The sequence below is a fragment of the Oryzias latipes genome, chromosome 22, assembly GCF_053564925.1.
Source record: "Oryzias latipes strain Hd-rR chromosome 22, Olatipes_Hd-rR_3.1".
NCBI classification, from domain to species: Eukaryota; Metazoa; Chordata; class Actinopteri; order Beloniformes; family Adrianichthyidae; genus Oryzias; species Oryzias latipes.
In genome coordinates this window covers 7,822,814-7,848,006 of record NC_136258.1, presented here as the reverse complement: position 1 = coordinate 7,848,006, position 25,193 = coordinate 7,822,814, and the positions used below count along the sequence as shown (strand labels likewise).

At 47.4% G+C, this 25,193-nt stretch overlaps 1 protein-coding gene across 2 annotated transcripts in view; it reads right to left on the bottom strand.

Annotated features, from left to right (window-relative positions):
* eif2ak3 (eukaryotic translation initiation factor 2-alpha kinase 3) overlaps positions 1-23,898 on the bottom strand; it is a 29,656-nt gene extending 5,758 nt beyond the window's left edge. Inside the window, 13 exon segments of one of the 2 annotated variants that reach the window (NM_001278892.1) lie at positions 231-765; positions 862-1,011; positions 1,147-1,269; positions 2,182-2,294; positions 2,491-2,720; positions 2,815-2,937; positions 3,756-3,884; positions 4,351-4,513; positions 4,616-4,880; positions 5,066-5,196; positions 5,272-5,466; positions 14,652-14,781; positions 23,597-23,898. In NM_001278892.1, the coding sequence (NP_001265821.1) occupies positions 231-765; positions 862-1,011; positions 1,147-1,269; positions 2,182-2,294; positions 2,491-2,720; positions 2,815-2,937; positions 3,756-3,884; positions 4,351-4,513; positions 4,616-4,880; positions 5,066-5,196; positions 5,272-5,466; positions 14,652-14,781; positions 23,597-23,898 (2,589 nt within the window). 2 annotated transcript variants of the gene reach the window in all.
* Between the last annotated feature and the right edge of the window lie 1,295 nt (positions 23,899-25,193).

Genomic DNA, 25,193 nt, shown 5'->3' with positions numbered 1-25,193 from the left:
AGGGACCAATTAGATTAGGTGCCGTTTAAAATTCACACTGGAAACACAAACGTACAAACAAAAAAATCATAGAGAGACGCATTTTCCTGCAGCCTGCAGGGCAGTTTGTTATAGATCAACAAAGGGTCTGGTTATTTCATGATTGAAAATAACTGGACCAGAGTGGGACTGGACTGAAAAAGCGCTAAAACGTTAACAGTCACAGCAGAAGGAACAGATTTTTAGAAAACCTTAGGTGAAGGCTGGACTCGCTGGCTTGGAGGAGCTGAAGGAAGAGCCAGGGTAAGAGACGTTGGCCTGGCAGGAGTTGAGGAGGAGGCGGGGCCAGACTGGGCTTGTCTGGTATGAGAGGAAGACGAACTGTTCCTGTCCGTCTCCGGGTTGGGGCTGGCCGCGCTGCAGTCCGACTGCGTGTCTGCGTCTGCGTCTCGGTCGCAGCCAGAGTCCTCGAACACGATATCGAAGGAGGAGGAGGTGCAGTCGCTGGGTCCGCGCGGGGGGCAGAGCTCGAAGGAGTGGGGCGTGTCCGAGGCGTCGGCCTGGCTGTCCCTCTCAGACATCAGGCTGTCGTGGCCGAGCAGAGGCTGAAAGGACGGCTCTCCGCTGTCAAAGCCCACGGTGCTGCTGGACAGAAGGGCGCGCTCCACAACAGAGGCCCCCAGAAAGTCGCCGTCAGGCCCGCAGGGGCACACAGAGCTGGACACGGGCACTTTGACTGACAGCGCCTCCATGTGGTCAACAAAGCTCATTGGCCAGTCGGTAGCACTGGGAGGGAAAAGACAATCGCAGAGACTTTTAAAACTAAATCAACCTCTGGTTCTTTCAGAGTGAGGAGGCTGGCCGGTAAAAAACCAGACTAACCTGGAGTCTCTCAGCCACCTCTGGTCCATCTCCTCCTGCCAGCCCTCGGGGGGGCTCTCCTGCCAGGCGTTGAAGTAGCGGATAATCCCCGGGTGCTCCAGCTTGGCCAACGCCTTCACCTCTCGCATCACCTTCTCCCGGGCCAGCTCCCTGGAGAACAGAACAGGTTTGGACTTGGGTCGGTTTTGGATCGGGGCTTGTTGCAGGCGTAACTCTGGGTTTAGTTCTGCTCCCGAGGACAAATGTGTTCTGTGGGGCTGGTGTGCAACCCGTGAGCGACGATACCTGTTGGGCAGCCGGATTCTTTTGATGGCGTAGTTGCAGTCGTCCACTTTGTTGCGTGCCTCAAACACAACGCCGAATCCCCCCCGGCCGAGGCACTGCATCGGCTCAAAGTCTGTCAGGTACCTGCAGGGGGGGCCACATTTTGGTCAGCGGGGTTTCTAAAACTACAACAGGACATGGATTCTGTGTGCCTCCTCAGCTGACCTCTACTGAGCACTGAGTCTTAAAAGGTGACATGAAAAAAAAAACATAACGTAGGTATTTCGTGTTTATTTTTTGTTTGGAAAAAAAACTACATTTTACTTCCAGATGTACTTGAATAACGGTAATTATTGTGAGTTTGGGACGCATCCATTATTAATCAGAGCAGAGAAGGTTGCCATGCCGGCTGCAGAACAGAGATGCGTCTGCGGTCATGTGAGGGCGCTTTCCCGTTTTCCCTCCTGACGATTGACTCCAGACACGCCCCACTGCGGTTTCATTTCAGAGCAGCCTCACAGAACACGGCGTCTTACTTTCCTCTCATTTAATCCCTCCAAAAAAAACAAAAACTGGACTCGTGAAGCAAAAGTTGGTGGCAGCACCAGCAGAAAAAACAATCTGCAGCTACAACGGTTTTATCACGATGAACATCAACCCTCGCCGTTCACCATTAAGGCTGCATCCAGCTGTGAAGTTCATCCATCACAGGTGTTGATCGTGACATGAAGGTAAAATAAAAACCCCGTCTGAAGCATCTGGGAGCAGCTGACAAGTCGACCCTGCAGCAGATGGCGCCGGGCGAGGCTGCGTCTGCGAGGACTGGACGCAGATCCGTTTCTATTAGATGATGAACGGCCGAATTAGCCAATCACGCTTTGCCGTGACTCTTACCACCCATCTCTGCCGTGTCCTATCGGAAGACCGCAGGTCACCATGGTAACAGTTTTCAACCTGTAGCTACACCCCGAACAGTGAGCATGAGCGCAACGATGCCCAAGACGGCAGCAAAGTTGTAAGAAGTTCAGAATACGCTGTGTCTGCTGATGCTTTTACCTGGACACATATTCACTGGAGCGGATCTCCATGGAAACCGCCTCTCTGGACTCCACAACTTCAAGGTCGAACTTACAGTCCGTCTGGCACTGAGTCTCTGACTCTTTCCGTTGCTGTGATGGGGAGGAGAAGAACAGCTGAAAGATTCTCATGAATCATTGAAATTAGAATCCTATAAACATAAATTAAACATGAAAATGAAACATAACGTGTTTATGATTTAAGCTTTGTGGAAAAAAAAAAACAAGAACCACAGAAAAAGTTTCTTTGACAAAAGTTCATGCAGTCCACAGATGTTGTAGCTCTTACCCTCACGTAGGCCACGGGGGCGGGAGGGTGAAAGAACTTGCGGACGATGTAGGTGGTGGTGGCGATGCAGAAGATGATGGTGCCGAGGATCTCCTTCCACCAGGGCAGCAGCAGCACCGGGTCTTTTCTCCTGCGGTTCTCCGAGGCGGCCTCGTTCCCTCCAATCAGGCTGATGGCGCTGTCGCGTTTCTCCCGGTAGCCTTTGCTGTAGGGGAAGAAGTACCCGTTGTCTGCAGAGAGGACAAACGCACAGATCCGTCAGTGAGCTCCGTCCCGTCGGGCCAGCATCTCTGCATCTGCCTGCGGTTGCCATGGAGCTCGGACCGTATGGGTACTGAAGAACGGACAGGGCTCCGTTGCTGTATTCGTCGTGGGAGTACTTGTCGTTACTCAGACACTTGTCAAATTCGTCAGAACCGACCAGAGCTGGAGTCCGGGACGGAGAATCTAAAGGAAGAAGATGGATTTTTACAAATCAATGCGTACTAGTGTTTGAGATGAGCATCACTGAAAGCTGAAGTTCACTACAACAGCCGTGGAATAAAAAAAATACAGATCATAAACAAATCATAAAAGGTGGCATGGGGGATTTTCTAAGGGTGATGTCAAAGCCAATCTCTCCAGTTGTTTATACAGTCAACAGTCTGTAGCCTTAGGCACATGCACCCGCATGGGTTTTTGGGTTGTCCGGGTCCGTACAGAGGAGCAGCTGGATCTTCAGGGGAGTGCAGGTGCGTCTTGCTGTTCCCTTGCGGCTCGTACGGCCACTTCAAGGCTCCTCATAAAAATCGTGAAGTATTTTTGGGTAAAATGTAAGGTCCACGTGCTTGTGATGCTGTCGTACGATGTCCTCACACCGTACTCTAGTCCTTAAGGTGTGAGTACTGACTCCTTAACCCCCCCCAGCTTCCTGTAGGATGTCCACGTAAACTATGCTCCGGTTGTCCAATCGTCTGGTCTAACAAGACAAACTGCCTCCTTGAGAGGTCTGCAGGACTTTCGTAGGACACATCTGCATCTCATCTACTCCACCCATACTTCATTTTGCATGTTGTATACCTTTTCACTATAGTCTGTCACTCACAGCAGGCCCGTAGCAAAAAATGAACATCTTGGCTCTATGAGCTCACCAAGCCACCTACGACCTTTCTACCACCTGCGTGTCCCGTACAGGTTTGCCCCTTTCTCCCCTCCACCCGTACCAGCAGTTGTGACTAAGGCTTTAGTTATTTTAGCACGACAAACTCAGCTTGATAGAGACTTACGTATTAGAGGCTTCCATTTAACGACGGGTACGTGGATTATGTTGTCTTTCTCTGACCCGATGGCTTTGGCAGAAAACTTTTCAGTGATTCTTACTGATGACTGAAGGTAAAGTTGTCCCTGGAACATCCCTGAGAAACAAATCAGCAGATGGTTGACCAACAGCTTTTGTCTTAGGTCTGAAATAGACTAAGGCTATGTCCGAATTCCCAATGACTAACTAGTGCCCTGGATTTTAAAAGCAATTCGGACGCCATGCTCACAACTGTATTCTTTTAGGAACTATGACGCCACCAATTTAATGAACATCTAATCAATACAAGCGTTTTACGACTATTTATGAATCCACTGTGTTCTGATGATGAAAATGTTGACTGACTTGACTCACTTATTTTATACAAAAATTGTTCAAACACAATGCATTGTGGTCTATCTTTGCCTATCTAGTTAGCAGCGATGCACACTGGTTTTTCGCAGAGACTTCTGGGAAAATTCTAGGGCACCACATTTTAAAATAGTAGATTTGGATAGTGCCCTATGTAGTGAAGGAATTCGGACACAGCCTAATCCAAAATTTTCCAGGTGAAATAAAATCACCAAGGTAGACGCTCGACTCTGCGGAACCCCGGCTCTTGCTTGGATCTTCGTCGTCCTCGTCTTCGGTTTCAGACTGGCTCCTGTAGCCCGTGTCATCAAACAGGCTGATTGGAGTAACTTTCCCTCCACCCACCAGCCAGGCGGAGGCGATGGGCGTGCAAAACTACACAAAAGGTGTTAGAGCGTAAGTACAAGCCCAGCAGACACAGACCTGACACCTCAAGTTCTTTAAACATCTGAACATCAATGCTGTCCAGCAGCGCACCTGATGCTCCCAGACCAGCTGCTCGTTGGGCTCTGTGAAGGCCATGACTTTCCAATCTGGAACAGACACTTTGATGACGAGGTCCGAGTGCTGGTTTTGGTTCTGTTTGTCCTCCCTTTTCTCCCTGTCCTTTGGTTCATCTGTGATGACCCTCTGGTTGTCGTTCCAGGGGTCCTCGTTTGTCATTTCTCCCTCCAAGAAGTTCATTCCAGATTGGATCTCCGGAAGAAGTTTCAGCTCAAAGTTTCCGACACTGAAGTTCCACCTGAAACCAGAACCACACTAAATCATCTGCACAGTGAAGAAAAAATAAAGACATCAGAATGTTTGCTGCTTTTTTTTTTTTTTTGTCTATGTTCTTCTGTCAAATGGAACAAAGACAAAGAAACGAGCCACAAACCCAGTGAACTCCAGCACAGACAAGAAGTGTACGGCCGACTGAGAACTCACTTCTCTGTTCCTGATCGAGGCCTGACAGCACGCACGGTCTTCTGGGTCCTCTGAAGCAGGAGCACATCTTCAGCCTCCCCCTCATCCTCACCCCATCGATTGCAGCCCCCCGCAGAGCAAATGTAACGAAGCTGCATTCAACATTTGGGGTTATTCTGCCTTCCTGATGCACTGAAACACACCTGTTTTTTTTGTTTGTTACAGACCTTGCCGCTGTAAGCCCCCAGGCCATAAGTAGTGAGTGATTTGCCGCCGACCAGGACGGTGTCCTCTCCGATGCGGTACGAGGACTCCAGCAGGGATTCGACGCTGAAAGGCACTGCCTCCATACTCTCCCTGTCCCGGTTCCACTGGAACAAGGCACCGTCCAGAGAGGGAATGACCATCTTATTGCCAAACACCTGCAAGACGAAAGGACGGCATTTTTCTCATTTATTCCAACTGTTCGTCTCAGGAAGCTAAAGCAGAGAAATCCTCCGACAGTTTCGGCTTCATTTTTAAATTTGAAGTGGATGCAGAAACTGAAATCAAAGGGATTTCAACACTAATACAGAAACATGTGTGTAGAAGCTTCGTTTGTGCTTCTAAATACACACAAACACACAGCTCCAGACTTGTACATAAATGACACAGCGACTGGGTGACTGGTTCAGCCATCTTCAATCCAAAGATCTCGTATCACGGGTAGAGTGAGTCTGGATAATGGAGACCACAGCAAAGATGAGATCGGTGCACAACCTCAACGCTAATCCTGACTTAACCTCAGCTGCTTTGGCTCATCTGCAGGACAACAGTGATTCTCCAGCATGTCAACAACCACCACCGACTGTCAGAGGGCTTTCCTCATAGGTATTCAACAAGGACAGACGTTGAAAGTGTCCGTTTGGTTTGGGATGGGATAGTCTGGTGTCGCTGCAGTCAAAGCTGTGGTCACATTCTCCTCTGTCTGTGGAGCAGCTTTGTGCTTAGAAAGAGAAACTAGGTTGGAGTAAGACGTCAAAATGATTTACTAGAGAGCAGAACTGGGGGCAGCAGTGACGTCATCCTTTCAAGGGGGGGGGGGGGGGTGTCCTGATCCATTTACAAAGTAAAGCAGGAGGGGATAAGACCATAGCATTGTGGGTGCTGCAAAGAGGCTTTAGTCAGAGGAGGGACTCTCCAGAGGGTGGATGAGTCACGCTGCACCTGATGCCATCATCCAGCCATCATCCAGCTTTCATACAGCCTCCATCCAGCCTTTATCCAGCCTTCAACCAGCCTCCATCCAGCCTCCATCCAGCCTCCATCCAGCCTCCATCCAGCCACCATCCAGCCACCATCCAGCCTCCATGCAGCCATCATCCAGCCATCATCCAGCCACCATACAGCCTTCATCCAGCCTCCATACAGCCTCCATGCAGCCACCATACAGCCTCCATACAGCCTCCATCCAGCCTCCATCCAGTCACCATGCAGCCTTCATCCAGCCTCCATACAGCCACCATCCAGCCTTTATCCAGCCTCCATCCAGCCTCCATGCAGCCTCCATCCAGCCTCCATCCAGCCTCCATCCAGCCTCCATCCAGCCATCATCCAGCCACCATACAGCCTTCATCCAGCCTCCATACAGCCACCATCCAGCCTTTATCCAGCCTCCATCCAGCCTCCATGCAGCCACCATACAGCCTCCATACAGCCTCCATACAGCCTCCATCCAGTCACCATACAGCCACCATCCAGCCTTTATCCAGCCTCCATGCAGCCACCATCCAACCACCATCCAGCCTCCATCCAGCCTCCATCCAGCCTCCATCCAGCCTCCATCCAGTCACCATGCAGCCTTCATCCAGCCTCCATACAGCCACCATCCAGCCTTTATCCAGCCTCCATACAGCCACCATCCAGCCTTTATCCAACCTTCAACCAGCCTGCATCCAGCCTCCATCCAGCTACCATCCAGCCTCCATCCAGCCTCCATCCAGCCTCCATACAGCCACCATCCAGCCTTTATCCAGCCTTCAACCAGCTTCCATCCAGCCTCCATCCAGCTACCATCCAGCCTCCATCCAGCCACCATCCAGCCTTTATCCAGCCTCCATCCAGCCTCCATGCAGCCATCATCCAGCTACCATCCAGCCTCCATCCAGCCTCCATGCAGTCATCATCCAGCCACCATCCAGCCTCCATCCAGCCTCCATGCAGTCATCATCCAGCCATCATCCAGCCACCATGCAGCCTTCATCCAGCCACCATCCAGCCACCATCCAGCCTCCATGCAGTCATCATCCAGCCTCCATCCAGCCACCATCCAGCCTTCATCCAGCCTCCATCCAGCCTTCAACCAGCCTCCATCCAGCCACCATACATCCACCATCCAGCCTTCAACCAGCCTCCATCCAGCCACCATACACTCACCATGCAGCCTTTATCCAGCCACCATCCAGCCACCATCCAGCCACCATACACTCACCATGCAGCCTTTATCCAGCCACCATCCAGCCATCATCCAGCCTTCAACCAGCCTTCAACCAGCCTCCATCCAGCCACCATCCAGCCATCATCCAGCCTTCAACCAGCCTTCAACCAGCCACCATCCAGCCACCATCCAGCCATCATCCAGCCTTCAACCAGCCTCCATCCAGCCTCCATCCAGCCACCATCCAGCCACCATCCAGCCACCATCCAGCCATCATCCAGCCTTCAACCAGCCTTCAACCAGCCACCATCCAGCCACCATCCAGCCATCATCCAGCCTTCAACCAGCCTCCATCCAGCCACCATCCAGCCATCATCCAGCCTTCAACCAGCCTCCATCCAGCCTCCATCCAGCCACCATCCAGCCACCATCCAGCCACCATCCAGCCATCATCCAGCCATCATCCAGCCTCCATCCAGCCACCATCCAGCCACCATCCAGCCTTCAGCCGCTCCGTCTCAGTTTTACAAACGCATCACACTGGAACAATCAGTGTGGAGAGAAAATTTCTACTAAACATTGGAAACGAAGTTCCCTGCAACACTCACAATGAAATAAGGTCTGACTCCTGCTGTATGTAAACTTACTTCAGTTCCAAAAGGTAAACCGGAGCAGAGTTTAAAGGTGTAGCGGCGCGTCTCCTCTCTTCTCCTGCTCTGTGAATTATTGGCGTCTGTGCTGTTGGAGGTCATTGCAACAAAAAGCTGCGAACTCTCTTTACTGAACAGAAAAACTGAACGAAAGATCTTCAATTATTTATTTGTTTACTTTTTCAGCATTTGGAGAAGAGTTTTGCTGTTTTCAGATCCGGGTCCTGGCTGCTTTCTGATACTCAGATATACTATGAAAGACCAGAAAATCCATCAGAAGATATATTTAAGTGTGCTCTCATGGAAATAGGAATGGATTCATCGTTTCATCATGTCGTTTTTAAATATTTTTAAAATGAGATTTTAAAGATTTTTTTTAAATTTACATGCTAATCTATGCATAAAAAGATTCAGGATCAAAAAGGCAGCAGGAAAACAAACGAACAAGTAAAATGTTCAGAATTTATTATAAAGAAACTAAAAATCTTTTTTTTTTCTATCATTTTTTATCGAACAGAACTTTATTGATCCCACAACAGAGGAAGTGCTGATATAAAATTATTGAAGTAAGTTCTCAGTTTTATTTTTGGTTTAATTTAGAATTGTTTCCTAATGCAGTCAGACTGTGACTGTTCTGAGATTTGAACCCACAACCTTCAGCCTGTGGGGCTAATAATGGAGCTTTATAAAAAACGCCTTCCTGCAGGATCTGGATCCACTGAGCAGGATGTGGATCCACGGAACAACATCTGGATCCACGGAGCAGGATCTGACGGGGACGTCCTGGTCGCTCTGAAGCGAATCCTGCTCCGTGGCTTCGGTTTATTGAGCTGTAAGCAACGCTAAACTCCTGACACAAACAATTCAGCAAAAATTTAATGAAAACAATGTTTTTTACTGGGGGGGGGGGGGGGGGGGGGGGGGGGGGGCATAATACAGGGAGCCTCAGGCTGCTCCATGGAATGGAAAATGAAATTCAGGCTTTGAAGTTGATGAACAGTAGATGATCGGCCCACCCACAGCCGGTTTGTTTCCATGTCTTTGTCTGCTCGGTTTGGATTAAACCGTTTCTGAAATAGGCCGTGATTTTCTCTGATTTATGACATCTATAAACAAACAAAATTATTAAAAGTAATTGCTCACATATCTCATTTCTACCTCTGGGGACACTAAAATATTAAAATAATGAAAAAAAATATAGTAAATTATTTAAAAGATGTCAGCATAAATGCCTTCTTCTCTATCGTCTCCCTTTGCTGTGGGTTTTATGGACCAATTAATCTCTAAAGAGCTCCGACTCGTTCAAGTCTTAGCGGTTTTTCTGAATGTTCCCTCAGTGGGAACACAGAACCGCCCTGCATGTCCTCCTGCTGTGGTTCGGACACGTTTTGTTCATCAGTTCATTCATCCACATGAGTGGGAAGATGTTTTGGGATCATCTGATGGTGGAAGCATCTCCTGGGAAACGGGCGCTGAGCGGCTGTTGTCAGACAGTTGTTGTGCGTTTGTGTGTAGCTGCAGACTCACACGGGGTCGCCCCTTCACAAAGAGGGTCAGGGACGGCCCGTAAGGCTGGTGAGGAGAGCTGGGACCACCAAACATCAAGCATCGACTTCCTGACAAAAATACTGCCCGCCTGGCTGTTTTCCTCTCTTATGCCGGCTGGAAGAATTACTGCCCGTCCCGTTAAGCTGCGAGGATCAATCAAGCGTTCATTCATCCCCGCTGCATGCCAGCAGAGGAACGCAAGTGTGCTATCTGATGACATCACCTCTGCTCTGAGCCATTACCTCACCTCACTAATCAGGCCACCCCTTATCCTCTTAGCCCCGCCCCTTCAGCATGAGTCACTTGACAAAGAAACCCCCCGCGTGCGCACACACACACACACACGGACACACAGCGATACCCTTCAACCCCTCTGACACCCGGAGCTGCGCCTGCCGACTTCCTTTTCTGCAGACAAAGCGGTTTGCAAGTCTCTGCAGAAGCAGCAGGTGACTGGCTGCTTCCTCGCCGCCGTGTCACGGCGAGCCAATGGCGTGTCTGCAGCCCCCCCCCCAGCCCCGGATCACTGAGCAGACTGGTGTCTCCGGGACACAGAGAGGACTGATGAAGACGTTGTCAATGGGAAGAGGAGGGTGAAGAAGCGGAGCAGCAGAACAAACAAACGCACTCTGACACACACAAGTGTCATAATAACAATAATAATAAAAAATTTGATTTAGAATGCACTTTACATTTTGAGGAAAACTCTCAAAGCGCTACACTATAAAGCAGGAATATCAATGGTTATTAAATAAGAAGGAAGAAAAACAAAACAACAACAACAAAAGTCCTGAAAAGGAATATCTTTAAGCCGTTTTTAAAGGTGTCAAGGCTTTGTGGGGCTGTGAGGGAATCTGGAAGGTTGTTCCAGAGTCGAGGGGCAGCAGCCTGAAACGCTCTCACATTGTGGTCAGCCGGGTTCTTGGTTGGTGAAGGAGTGAAATTTGAGCAGAGGAGTCGTGAAGTGGCTTGCGGGGAAAGGAACTTACTAAGGTAGGCAGGAGTAGTTCAATGGACTGTCTCCTCAATCGCATTGGTAGGAGAGGAGACAGAGTTTGTAGTGAGTTCTGGAACGAATGGGTAACCAGTGAAGTGACTGACTGAAGAACAGGAGTGATGTGGTCAAATTTGCGTCTCCTCGTCAGGACCTTAGCAGTGCAGTTTTCGATGAAGCTTTTGCAGGCTCCCGCCAGGAATCCCAACAAGGAGAGCGTTGCAGTAGTCAAGTGTCATCACAGCAAGAGTCAATGAGTTCATAGCCTCAGTTCGCCTCAGTTCTGTCACAACACACGACGCCAGGATGTTTGAAGGTCTGCGTTCTCCTCCTGTGGACTTCATCCGCTTTGTTCCGCGCACGGTCTTAGTGTGTCGAGAACGAGACGGCATAAGTAATAATCATATCTGAACATAATGTCTGCAGATAAGAGCCAAGCTGCATTCATTCTGATAGTAGAGACGTTCCCCTCAGTCACAGTCTGAGCTGAGTAAACGCGGCATGCTCCTGAGGATACGTTGAAATGTAAACGAGGATGCATTCAGTCCTTCTAAATTGGGCATGACAGCCTTTCTGCTGCATGCTTCCACTGCAGGCACAAAGCATCCTGTTTTTATTTAAATCCCATCCCACAAAACAGAGCCTGACGTCAAGTAGGATCCAGAATCAAGACACTCAGCCTCTGGGATGTTGACGTGGAATGACGGCCAACAGGCCCTCTGTCTGAATGACACAATGAAGACATCCTGAAAAGCATTGTTTGGATCTGTTTACAGTTGAAAGTTTGCATGGTAATTAGGGTTGTGTACGTTTCCCTCACACATAAATCAATGCGCGTCTCCAAGCCAGAGGCAAATTTATTCAATGTCAAATACTTCACAGGTATTACCACACTCCATCTAGACTTCATGTGATGGGAGTTAGTGAAACTGGTCAGTGTTGGAAGTGTCAGATGAATATGGGAGCGTTCACTTATCTCTCCATTTTGGAGTCTATACAGGGTTGGAAGGCATGTGAACTTCCCAAATCACCAAGACTATGCCTGTTAGGGGACAGAAAAGAGGTGCCACTACTAAGCCAAACTACATTCAGAGTGTTGAAAACTAGACTGGTGAGATGCGCTCGTCTTATTATGAAATTATGCCGCAAATCCCAACGCTAAAAATGTGGAAAGAAAAAATATTGAAAATGGTGCTTGTGAAACGAAGTCAAAATGTATCATTGACTGAAAAATAGTACACTTTATCCATCAATGATGGCTTAATGATGACTCATTAATATACCATGTTTAGGAAACTGTTCCTGGTAATCCTCACTGCTTTATGTTCTATTCCTTTTTCTTGTTTGGGGGGCGGGGATGAGGGGATTTGTTATGCATGTAAACTGTTAAAACTCAATAAAATACTTGAATTACAATATGCATCTCTATATATGGTCCACGAAGCGACACACAGCAGATTCCGTCAACCCTTTGACAATTCTTTCACAGAAATTGACTTACATATTTATTATTTATTTGGTATTTAAAACTTTAAATAAAAATACCTTTTAACAGGAAAAAAATCTGTTTTATTCTTGCTAATTATTTTATTTACCACTAGTTCCCGCTGTTTTGTCTTTTGGACACAACAGCTTCAAAAATTCAAACCTGCTTTTGGGTCTTTTAGACTGTCTTGTCCTTTGTGTTCAGATAAAAGTTTGTCATTTTAATTGATTCCAGTGATCAAAAAGATGGAAATCATATGTTTAAAGTTGACTATTTATCCCACAATGGGGAAATTTGTTCTCCGCATTTGACCCATCCCCTGGGGAAGCGGTGAGCTGCAGACGAGCCGCGATCGGGAACCATTTGAAGGTTCAACCCCCCCAATCCAACCCCTTAATGCTGAGTGTCAAGCCGGGAGGTATTGGGTCCCATTTTTAAAGTCTTTGGTATGACTCTGCCTGGGATTGAACCCACGACCTTCCACAAGGCCACTGAGTGGACAAACTCTCACCGTGGTTCACCTTCAGCCAATTGTAATTGGCCCGACTAGGAAAACGCAGGCTTGTGATTGGACGTCTTTGTGTTTGCATCAGATGTACATAAAAAGGGAAATACAGTGGAGACGCAACAAGTAGAGAAACTGACAGAAGTTTGACAGAAAGCAATCATTTACGTTACAATAAATCTGATACCGGTTTTGCCAACACTTGTTCAAATCTATCAGTGGCATTCCACTGATATTGGGGTCTAGATTGATTTTTCAATACATATCTGTATCCTTTACAACATCAATTTGAACCTTTTTCTACGCCTAAACCAGATCACACTCTAGAGGTTCTTGAAGTCACATGTGTCCGTCATCAGAAGACGGTCTAGATCGGTCTGCTGCAGCACACTAAGCGCTCACCAGATCTCAGCGTATCCCTCCACCACCAGCAGACCAGCCTGAACCCATCTCAGCAGACACCCAGATCCTCGTTAGCATCAGAGGCGTCCTCCCTGAGGCAACGCTCCACAGAGAGCGGGTCCACATCAAAGGAAACATGTCTGCAGCGCGCGTCTCGGAGCGTGGCGCTCTGGTCTGCACTTCCCTTTCTGTATGTTGCTGTGAAGCGTCTGCATGAACATGTACACATGAAGAGGCTCCGGCTGTGCTTGCATGTGTAAACCACTACAGCCAACAAAGGAAGCAACCCTCAGGCGGCGCAGCAGCTTCTTTCACATTCATGTGGGGGAAAGCGTGTGCAGCACTCAATGGTAGTGAACATGTGCTCATGGAGGGAAAGTTGCAGCAGCCCCGCTTGGCCGACTGCTCAGGCAAAACACAATTCAGGTCCAGCACGGACCATCTGCACCACCTTGCAGGAGCAGTCAGGAACCCATTGGATTTTTAATCTCCAAATGAGACCTCAGCGCTGCAGAAGTGAAGATCTTCACCCACCAACAGATGTAGCGGTTCATTCTGCGTTTCTGGAAAACCCATCAAAGGGTTTCTCCATAAACGGAGCGAAGCAGATGAAGATCTGAAGGCCGTGTCACACACGTGTCCACGGATGAAATGCTGGTCTTTCGTGATTCAGGCGTGGTCTACGTTGTTACGCCCCCTTCTATGTCTAGGGGTGCTAGGGGGGAATAACATAAAAAAAAGTAACATTATTTTTCGTAGTTTGTATTTTTGTGCCCACTCTGATTAGTCTTTTGGTTTATAGTTATTTAAGTGAAGCTGTAGGGGTGAACCGCCATTTTCTTTAGTACATGTTTTCTCCTGTTTTTGTTAGGTTAGGGAGGTTAGAGTTTTGTCATTTATTTCCCTTTCCTTTAATTTACAGGTAAGATTACATGTTTCAGTTAGTTGGGGTTTTGTTTGTTATTTTGGCCTTGGTTCACCCTGAAGCCTTTTAACTTCACGTTTAGTTATTGTTGGATTGTTTGGTAGCCAAACCTTTACTTTTTTATGTTATGCCCCCCCTAGCACCCCTAGACACAAAGGGGGCGTAACAACGTCATTCTTAAGTGTTTCTTGCGTTTGTCATTCGTCAAAGTCCGTCGAGGGTTTCCACCTGAATTTGGTTTGAGCTGTTCAAAGTTTTTGGTTGGTTGAGAATCACGCAGTTTACTTTATATGCAAATTTTACATAAATCTTATGCAATTGTGTGATTTTTGTGATATGCATACACAAATTTGTGTCCTTCCACGACCATTCCACGTATGTCTAAGACTTTTTATGTATACGCCACACAAATCACATTCAAATTACTGAATTGACCCATGAATCACTAACGAACTACATACAAACAGAGCAATAATCACACACAGTTCATGATCTCTGTTGATGTACGTATTTCTTTGCGTGGCGTATTTGTACTTCTGTGAAAATTCCGTAAAGACCACAACCTGTCTCACTTTTCCATCCGTGCAATATGCGGAAAAAATGTACGTGTTGGCTGTGTGACATCGCTGTAGGGTTGAGGTGCTTTTGAATTGAAGAAAAAGAAAAGGGGTGTGGAGCTACCTCAGGCTTGCTGAGGCTGGAGGACACCAAACTCCCTGAGCCAACGTCCAGGTCCCACTGCTTCCTGCCCTGGTTGTGAGGATCCAGAGCCGAGATCCGTCCATCCAGGGTACTGATGATCACGAGAGACCTGTGGTGGACAGAACGCAAACATCATCAAATGGACTTCCACACACTCCCTTACGGTCGCTAGAGTTCAAGGCCGGCTCTGTCTGCGGGAGCCGTTTCCTTCAGCTTCCTGCCATCACAGGCGACATGCGTGTCATTGTCTTCTGGAGCTCAGCAGCTACAACGACCTTCAGCCACAAATATGTCTGAAAGGGCGACAAGGCTGGACGCTTCATGAAAGAGAATTATGGAACAGGACCAGAGAGTGTTGGGACTTCACTGACACCACAAGGATGAAGGACTCCACCATCACCATCATCACACTGATGGGGAATGTGAATCCATCTCAAGTGACGTGTGAAGGACCATGAGCTCCGACGCAGACACCAAAGCCTGTCTGAACTGTGTCTACAGCTGTTAGCTTGAATGTTAACAGAAGTGGATGCAGCCCAAATGAGCCATTGGCTGAAACCAAGTACCCTCCACCAACCAAGGGGGGAAAGATTAGGATCTTTGCTGTGTTCTGTGAGGAGTGACAGAACATTCAGAACTGTTTGGGGGCAGAAACCCTAATAGAACATGTAAAGTCCAGAATAAACTTTCCTTTGAAATGTCACCAAATGAGTTGGAAAACTCTCTGACAGAAATGACGTCAGCCCCATTCTATTAATACATACTAAAAACAAATCCAAAAACGCAGAAAACAGAAAAAGAATACTAAAGCTGCAAGTGGCCCTCGCCGCCCCCTTTGGAGTCCCGCCCACAATGGCTGAACAGCTGCTACACACCCCTCACTCTACCCCTTTCTGCCCCCACCACCAATGTTGAAGGTAATGAATTCCGAAGTAACGGATTACTGTAATTATTTTTGTCCGTAACAGAGTAATGTAATGGATTACAGATCGCATTTCAGTAATTAAATTACAATGACTAGAATACAGAAAGCCTCGTAACTTCATTACGCACATTTTAGTGCAGTGAAACCATTGGTGACTTCTTGGTGAAATAAAACAAACCAGATACTTAATTAATAAAAGAAAACAGTTGGTGACTCGTGTGTGCCGATGCAGAGTTGGAGATTGGTCAAACCAAACTGAAGAGACCAGAAATATGGACGTGGATGAATATGTTGGGTCATTCGGCAACTGGAGATATTCAAATGATTTCCAATTGGTTGAAAACAAAGACAAAAACATTTCAGTTAAGTGCAAGTTTTGCCCTGGGGATGAACAGCATTCCACTGCCCTAGTGCCATTGAGCAACCTGCCTTTGCACTATGTAGGCTACTATATGATATACATTTATTTAAGTTTGTGACGATATTAATGAGGAGGTGCTAAAAAACCAGATTGCCCTTGTGTAGCCTCCATGTTTTTATTTTGAGGATTTTTTTGCTTTAATCCTTTGAGAATTTGTATGCAAGTAAAAAAAAAAAAAGTAACGTAATGCGTAGAAATTCACCCTCGAGTTGCTGGCGGGACTGTTGAGACAGAAGGAAGCCAGCGCTTATTTCCCATCAGCCCTTATGAATGCATGTATTAAGTGATAGGTTTTAAATGCATTACATTTTCACATTAATCCAGTAGAAATAGGGCGAGCAACAGGGAAAACGCCACATTTGAGAGCTCGCCACAGTAACGCTAAAATCTACAAACTTTAAAATCAACATTTTTCCAGTGATGCTCGAGGAGTTGGGAGGAGTTTTAATTAGTGGCTTCAAGATAGCGACCTCTTCCTGAAGTCAAATAGGAACAAGACTTTGGTTATGCTGGTTGACTTCATTTCACGAAGATCACTGGAAGAAAAGGTGGTGGTGGGTGGGGGGGTGGGGGTCATTCCCGGTGCTCAGAAATCCTTTTCACTCACATTCACATACTGTGAATTCAGTGTGCGCAACATTCGGTGGGTTTTTGAGGATTGGGGGGGGGGGGGGGGGGGTTAGTTTTGCTTAAACACAGAATCTGGAGCAACCAAAGCTTTATATTACAAACACATGAGAAATATAATTTGAAATAAAAGACACATGGTATTCTTTTCTTATTTAAATAGATAAAGTACGTCTCTCTCCGTATCCTTTCAAGTTTCTTTTTAAAGTAAATCTTTGTCAAAGCCAACAACAAAAGAACCAAAAATGTAATTAAATAAAAAATCCTACTTTAAAACTTTTAACAAACCATGCCTTGCAGTAATAAAAGTGCACTCTGATTTACTCTGCACATTGGTCTAAGCCGGATACCTGGCATCTTTTCTTAAATGTAAGTTCATCAAAGTCCTGGGTCAGGCTCTGAGGCGAGCAAAACCGTATATTTAAGCATGAATGTCTTCAAAGCTCCTGGTGTCCATCTTTCCTTTGCCCATTTTTGTGGAAGGTGAAATAAATTTGTACGATGTAGCTGGAGCGTGGCTGTCAATAACTGTCAAAAGAAAAAAGGAGTGCTCGCCGGTTTCGACTGCATGCCAACTTACTAGCAAAGCATTGTGGGATTTGTAGTAGTGATGCAAGATAATGACTTGGGCGGGATGAGCAGACAAGTTGTGACTACCCGTGCAAATAAAGTGGAATTATCGGCATAACATCACACTGTCCACTACCGGCCGATAAATATCGGTAACCGATTATATAGTGCAACCCTGATTTGTAGTACTAGCGGTACCGAATATAAAGCGGGCCAGCTGTACTGCACATTTAGTATGATCTCACGGGCCAATCAGAATCCCACTGCGGGCTGATGAAGAAGACTGTCCAGTACTTTGAGGTGTTATCATGTTGTTGTTTTTTTTTGAAAGCTGTGTGGTTTTCAGCTCTGGTTTCAGTTTCTGTCCCGGACATGAACGCTCCTGAATCCACTGTGTTCGGAGGAAAAGCTGCTGCAGATTTGTTTCTGTTTGGAGGTTGCTGTGAAATCTGCAAACAGACATTTCTGAAGCTCCCTCCTCCTGACAGGCTGACATGAATGAATGGAAACCTGCAGCTCCATCCTTCACACAAGCCTTCCAGCTTCTGCTGCTCTGCTCATCACTCACATCCAGGCTGCCGCTGGCCTCATCCGGACTATTGATCTGGATCTGTCTGCAGGAGATTCTGTCGTCTGGGCTTTTAGATTGATTTAACCATCCAGAGCCTGTCGATTGAGCATGCGGTCTCTGAGCGCCCGCTGCTCCAAAGCTGTAGTCAGAACCAAGGCGGTCTACTCTGTGGACCACGCAGACTTTTGGGGATTGAACTGTCGCCAACTGCAGCGGCTCCAGAGAAGCTGCTGAGGTGAAACACAGGGTCAAATAAAACTGAAGGAAGACAGCAAACACTCCTGAAGTCTGAATGAAACTTTTCAGAAAAAAAGGAGCTGCAGGAACATGCTTCATCACGAACATCACCAGCAGGTGTGTTTCTGATTTGGACCTGAAACTCTTTCGAGCTCAGCTGCAGCAAACCGGATCAGGAGGTTTGGACCAAACGGCGAGCCAGGACCTGCTGTGAGCATCACGGGTCTCTGTGCGAGCACTGAAGTGAAGGAGGCAAAAGAAAAATGTTTTTCCTCCCAAGCACCAATAAAGACTCAGAGCTGAAGCCGGCTTTCACTCTCTCAATTGGCTGGGAGCCCCTGCCAAAAATATTAGGCTGATTGGCTGTTGCTAAGCAGTCTGCTCTCTGAGAGGGTGGATGCTTTGGAGGCCTTCACTCCACCAGCCCCCTTCGACCTCCACCCCACCCCTCCCAGAGTTACTCTGTGAATTGCAGAAGTGAGGGAAAAGTCACAGAGAGCAATGAGTTCATCTTCAGAGGTGGAACAAGGGGGAAGTCTTCTTTAAATAAAGACTGATGGAAAGCCTTTGTTAGCTCTCTGTCCTCCAGGTGGGAACATGAAAGCACCCTTTCCCTCCTTTTTCCTCCTGGGGTGGGGGTTAACTTGGTTTTAATGTGGTAATGGCGAAGACTAGAAGAGGTAAGGAAGAACAGAAAGTAATCCAACGGCCTCTATTTACAGTAACTGGAACAAAACAAAGAGTCTGACAGTTTCACGTGGAACTGCAGGCCGTTTATTTACGTCTGAACTCCGAGACGCTGCAGCTCTGCACGGCACCAAAGGGAGGACATGCAGCCTGCGGCGCTGCTGCCACTGCCGCCGCCGACAACCGTGACAGATGCAGAAAAAGACATTTGAATGGAGAATGAAAAGAGGGATTGTAGTGAAGTGTGCCACCAGTCTGTGGGCTGTTAGTGTCCTGGCCTCTTCCTCTTTCAAAGTGTCATAATAGTGCTGAGTGCTTCTGAAATCACAAAGCATACGGTGGAGTGGGGAGCCAATTAGCTGGGCTCTCTGCAGACTGAGATCCTCGGGGACGCTCCGCTTCAGTCTACGCACACCGGCAAAGACTCTGCTGCTGGTAAACACTCTCATTGAAAGAAACAACCAGGATGTTTACACAGGATGAGTCTCTGAGGAGCTTCTGACACGGCCCAATCCCAGCAGCCCCCCGCCTTCCAGCGGCCAATGGAGACACTGTTTTCCCCGCCGCTCAGCCAATCAGGAAGGACTCTGCAGACTCTGAGCCACTCACAAGGCAGGACCGTCTGTAACCATGCAACAGCGAACCGGCCTGGACGCACGCCGGAGCGTGGAGTTCAGCTGCCGCACAGCCGTGCAGTCGGGGGAGAGGCAGAGCAAAAACACAAGCACATGGGGAGGAAGTTATGGATGGCGCTCTGCGCCGGCCGCGCCCATCGCGCTGCAGACAAACCTTCACTGCATACGCTGACAACACAACGGACCAAACGAGAGTTTTGGATGGAAGTGTCACACCTATAGAGGTCAAATCAGTCAATCGGCGTGTCCTTAAATCAAAGTGACACCTACAGCAATAACACAGAAACTCTTAAATAAGAGGTCAGTGTTTGGAGAAGCCTCTTTGAACACGAATAAAGACGACCGGGTCTGTTTGCTGAAGCAGCTGCAGGGGTGTTTGGACCATTGACCGATGCTGCAAAGGGTGTGGTTCAAAAAAATAAATAAAGACTTCTCAGTACAAGTAGAAAAACACGCGGCACTAGAAGTGTTACCATCGCCCTCTTTCTCTTTTTCCCTCCTCACACGTGGTAAAAATCCAAACTCTGTCGCGCCACACTTCCACCACCAGATTGGCTGCGCCGCAGCTCGGATCCCAGCCTCTGATTGGTTGTTGCTAAGCAGTAATGAAACTAGGAGAATGAAAACAAGACAACGTGGTCTTACTAACCAGCAGCCAGCTCTGTTTTCATCCCCCCCCTCCCTCCTGACAGAGAATCACACCTTTTTTGCCTCTGCTCCACCCATACTGCAGTGCTGCTGCCACAGGCTCCAAAATAGCAACTGACCTAATAAATTCAGCCGGTTTCCTTAAGCAGGAACATTATGAAAAATAAAATAAAAAATCACTTTTTAAGCTCAACAGCAGCTGATTGGCAGATCTGCCAATCAGCTGCTGTTGATCTTAAAAAGTGATTATTTTTTTTAAGATCAACAGTAAAACAGCCTCAGATAGGAAAACAAATGGGGATAAAACAGGAAAATAAAGATATTATTTAAAGGCCAAACTCAAACTATCCATGGATCTTTATTATAGAACAGAGTCTATTATTAAAACACACAACATCTCCCTGGTTACAGGGGAGAAGAAGAAAAAAACCTTCATCCTCTACCTCAATGTAACCACATCCACGTGGCCAACGTGGGTTCTGGCACTGACCCATCTTTCAGAGGCGGTTGGGGGGGAAAGTCACCCAGCCTGGTGGGTTGGCTGTTGCTAAGCAGTAAGCTGGGGAAGGCGTCCTGGAAAAGCGAGGCGGCCCACAGGAGCGGCGGCGGCGTCTACGGGGCTCTGGTGCGGTGGGGGAAAAAGTAGGTTTAAACTAAGCTACTGTCCTCAACCTGCAAGTGATCTCTGAGGTGTTAATGAGCCGTAAGGGGGGCGTCAAACCTGCCACCGTCGCCAACCCCTATAGATTTACTGCAAGGAGTGAAGCTCCGGAGCGGCATGTTTAATGCACGGACCGCAGAGCGCCTGTCAGGCGACACAACGGCGGCGCCCGTCACAATGTGAGGGACGGATCAAAGCGAACATCTACAGTATTTATAGATTACAGGGTGGGGGGGTGCAAATGACAGAAAAGTTAGCAGCAGGAGGCTTCTCAGTGAGATCTTTGAAGATGGAGTTTGGAGGAACGCAGGGTGGAGGACACAAGGGTCTCCGCTGATGGGAGAAAGGCTGCAGACTGAAGCGTGGAGAGCATCCCAGCATAGCAGGAAGCAGCTTCAGGCGAGTTCAGGGAAGGCCGACATGAAAAAAAAAAACTTCTTTCCCTAGAAAACATCACATCTTAACCATCATCTACTGTTAAACTCAACCGGGACGTTAAACACGAGAAGAAAAAGAAGATTCTTTTTTAACGGATAGTCTTTCCAGAGAACAGCCACAGCCCCGCCGGCAGACAGGTGCAGACGGAGCTCGCCGCATGTGGCGCTGTTTACCCAGGGGGCGACATTAAAAAGCCCTGCATGGGAGTGAGAACATGAGGTGAAGAAGCAGGGCCAGAAAAAAAAAGAGCTTAAAAGCCACAGACAAAGAGAAAAGCAGAAATGTGCTCATGGTGAGGAGAGATGAATCTGTGTGCTTTGACCCAAAAAAAAAAAAAAAGTTCAGTGTGACCTTTCCAATACTTCACTTATGGAATCAATAATTCAGATCGTCTGTATTTGACACGGAAAATTCAAGAATGAGCAAATAGATGATAGAAGATCCTGTAAAATGTTCAGAAGTGGAAAAGCCAGCGTGTGTTTGGGAGCAGCAGCAGGGCGTGACCACCACCAGGAGCAGCACCCAGGGGGTAAAGCAGCTCCCGTCTCACCAGACCGTCCTGCCACGGGGTTTCTGGACTGCAGAGGAGCAGAATTCACTGACAGCAGCCGCCACGTGAAAAAAAAAAAAACATTTAAAAAATCCACACCGGTCCTCCGTACTCAGGCTGGGAGTGTCTGACCTCCTTCGTCGGCGCCCAGCTTGTACAGCTCTGCAAATGTCCAGAATGAATATGCATCACCCCAGAGGTTATCCAGCAGCTCTAACGTTCGCCTCAGGGTTAGAAAGCGCCCATAAGTAGAGTCTTCAAAGGGATTCACTTGACAAGGGTGTCAGCTTTTGAATTTTACTCCAACTTCCTTTAAATAAAGAATAAAAGTGGAATATGTAGATTTCTACACAGAGAATAATTTACTGTTGGACATCTCATTCACAGATATGGAATAGTGGGATCATGTTACAGTCAGAGGGGCTGGAAAGGAAGAACACGGCTCCACATGAAAGCTAAAAAACGTCCAGAGATGCTTCTCACTTTCTGCTGTAAACTTTGAGCAGAAACCGCACATCTGGTCACAAACATCAGCAGAACTTTTGGATCTCTGGCCGATTCCATCGCAGCGCTCGAGCTGCAGGAAGACACTGGAAAAGCCGATTTTCTCTGATTATCCGAACGACCACATCAACAGAATTCAAAACTCCTCCGACTGTCAGTCCGTTTCTCTGCATGGAGAAGGACAAACAGGAAGTTCTAAAGCGGTTTGGAACTGAAGTGATGGAGACGCCGGTGAACCAGGCCTCATGGATCAGCGGATTTTTCTGAAGGGCATCTTTCCTCTAAACGTCCCAACAAACTGCAGTGAAGTCAATGAAGGGAAGTCAAGAAGATGCTGACAGGGGGCGTCGGGCACACGCTCCACGCGCCGGTCCATGACGGAAGACCTCTTTAAATGCAGCAAAGAGCCTTACTGTTACTCTTTCTTTATTATTGTATCTTCCTCCATTTTTTTCCGCTCAACTCCTTCTTCAATGTTTCAGCTGTTTCAACCATTCAACTATTCAAATGTTCAGCTTTTTCCAGCTAGGACTTTTGGTCCTTCAAATCCTTGAACTTCTCAAGATATTCCAGGATTTCTCCCTCCATTGAAATAAACAGGGAATCCTTTGTGCAGAAGCTCGCTGGTTCGATACCCGGCCCTGACATTTTTAACAAACATCTTTTTTTTATTATTGTGCTGTTTTCACTTTATCAATGTTCAACTTTGATCATTTTTTTCAGCAATACGGCATTCAATCCTGCTTTTTCTTCTGGAAATGCAGCTCCATCTAGTTTATTTATGTTTTCTGAGAGAAAAACAAACAATAAATGAATTAAGGGTCTATGCTGCATTTAAAGGAGTCTTCCTTGAAGAAGACTTGTCCATGAAGGAAGAGCGTTCGGGTTTCGAATTGAGCTGAACATCACCTAAAACAAACAAACAAACAAACAAACAAACAAACAAACAAACCCAAAGAACAGCCCTGACAGGTCACGTCAGGCTGGAAACACACACACCCCTCCGTGGGACTAATGTGAGAGCAGCTGTTTGTTTCCACACAAGTTCCTCCCTGCTTGGTGTCCCCTGACAGACACGTCCACTCCACCACAGCATGAGTGCAACACACAAAGCTATCAGATATAAGGGCAAACCGTCTGTCACCTGCCCACTAATGACGACTGGAAACTTTGGGAAAACCGACTGCGTCCATTATCGGACAGCGCTGAAAAATCCGGTGACATCACAACAACTACGACGCAATAAAGGCAGGAACGATCCATTTATCGATAGAAATAACTTTGACACAAGTATCAAGAATAAGGAAGCAAAACTTAAATGCCTGTCAGCCACGGAGCAGACCGTCTGAAGTTACTGAAGCAGAGCCAGAAGTTCTTGGCGTTTCCAGCTTTCGGGTGTTACGCCAACAATGTCCTCCTAGCTAAACAAGTGTCGCGCTATTTCGGTTACCTCGCGCTCCCGACATTCCGTTTGCTCTCTCTGTCCGGCTCGTCCGCGTCCCCCGCCGACCCGGCTTCGTCGTCCTCCACGGTGACGTCTGCTCCGGTGACCGGGGCTCCCGCGTAGTCCAGGCGGCGCTCCATGACACCGGCCATGCCGCCAACGTGCCCCGAGCCCCGGGTCGCGGACGGCGGGTCCCTCCCGGTCATGGAGCCCGGGCTCTGCGCGCTCCCGAGCCCCGTCAGCAGCTTCAGCAACAGCGGGAGCAGCAGGAGAATGCCCGCGTTTCCAAAGCGAAGCCCCCTTTCCATTGGTAAAACTGGCACATTAGTGAAGGATGATATTCACATGCCACTGGCCGTATGACATAAAAAGTACAAAAAGGTGACAGGTTTATATAAAAAAAATACGTGTCGGTGTCTTAAGGAAAAAGGTTGAGAGCGTCCGCTAAGTAAACATAAACAGCCTTTGGGACACCATGTTATTCCACTTATGCTAGATTGAGATTTGCCTTGGTAACGGATAATCCCGCCCTGTTTCCACTCTGGGATTGGGCGACAAACGCAACGATTTCCTGAAAATGCCCCGAATCTCCTTCCATTCGCGCCCGTCTGCGTCACTCCTTCACGCGCGCTTACTAAGCAAAACGTGATTGGTTCAGCTCTGCGTCCATTAAAAAGGCGGGCTTTCGGTGGACTCGCCCTCCCAAACAGTCGACTCTATTGGCTAATCACACTGACGCATGCGCACTGGAATTGGTGACGCAAAATGCCCCCCCCCGATGGGATTCACTGTTCAGGACCTGTGATTGGTCGGAGGACGGGTCACCTGTCCAATAGAAGATCACGAGGAGAATAGCAGTGATCCTATTGGTTGACATGAGCTCCGGCTGAAAAAGTGGAGGAACTCGATTGGTGTGTTGAGTGTCACTTATGCTCTGTTGTTGTGGTGCCGACGAGTAAGTAGCAACGTGGCTGCACTGTAAAGCAACGGTGTAGTTCCTGGTCACGAGTTAGTCCTCTTTTTATTTTTTTAAGTTTTCCGTTGCGCAAGAACAACGATCCGATGATCATATATAAAAAAAGGTAAAAAATGAAATAAAAAAGTTAAAGTGGAAAACATACTTTGCGCCACCTCTGCAACACGAGTTAAATGTTACTGCAGCGAGTTACGTCAATATCGATATCGCCCCCTTGTGGTATAAAAGAGGTACAGCGCCAGGATTTCAAAGTCGATATTCAGCCCCAATGCCTACATTTCATTGTAGATTAAAAGGTTGCACTCAAAAGGTGAAGAAAGGACGAAAAAAAAAAATAAGACAAACGTTCAAAGCTTCTGCTCAAATTAACCAAAAATAAAAAAAAGATGCAAAGAAAAAATTTAATCTTTCATAATCTTGATAAATTGGCAAACAGCCAACTGGATTTTCTTAGTGAGTCATTTTGAAATGACTTTCTCATGGTAGATCACTTTGTGCAGGAAACAATTTGTGCACAAAATGTCTACTTCTTCACACGTGTTTTGTTCACAACATTTTTTAAAGAAAATTTTAATTTTATTTTCTGAAATACTAGAAATCTTTTAGAATTCCAGCCACTATTTACCA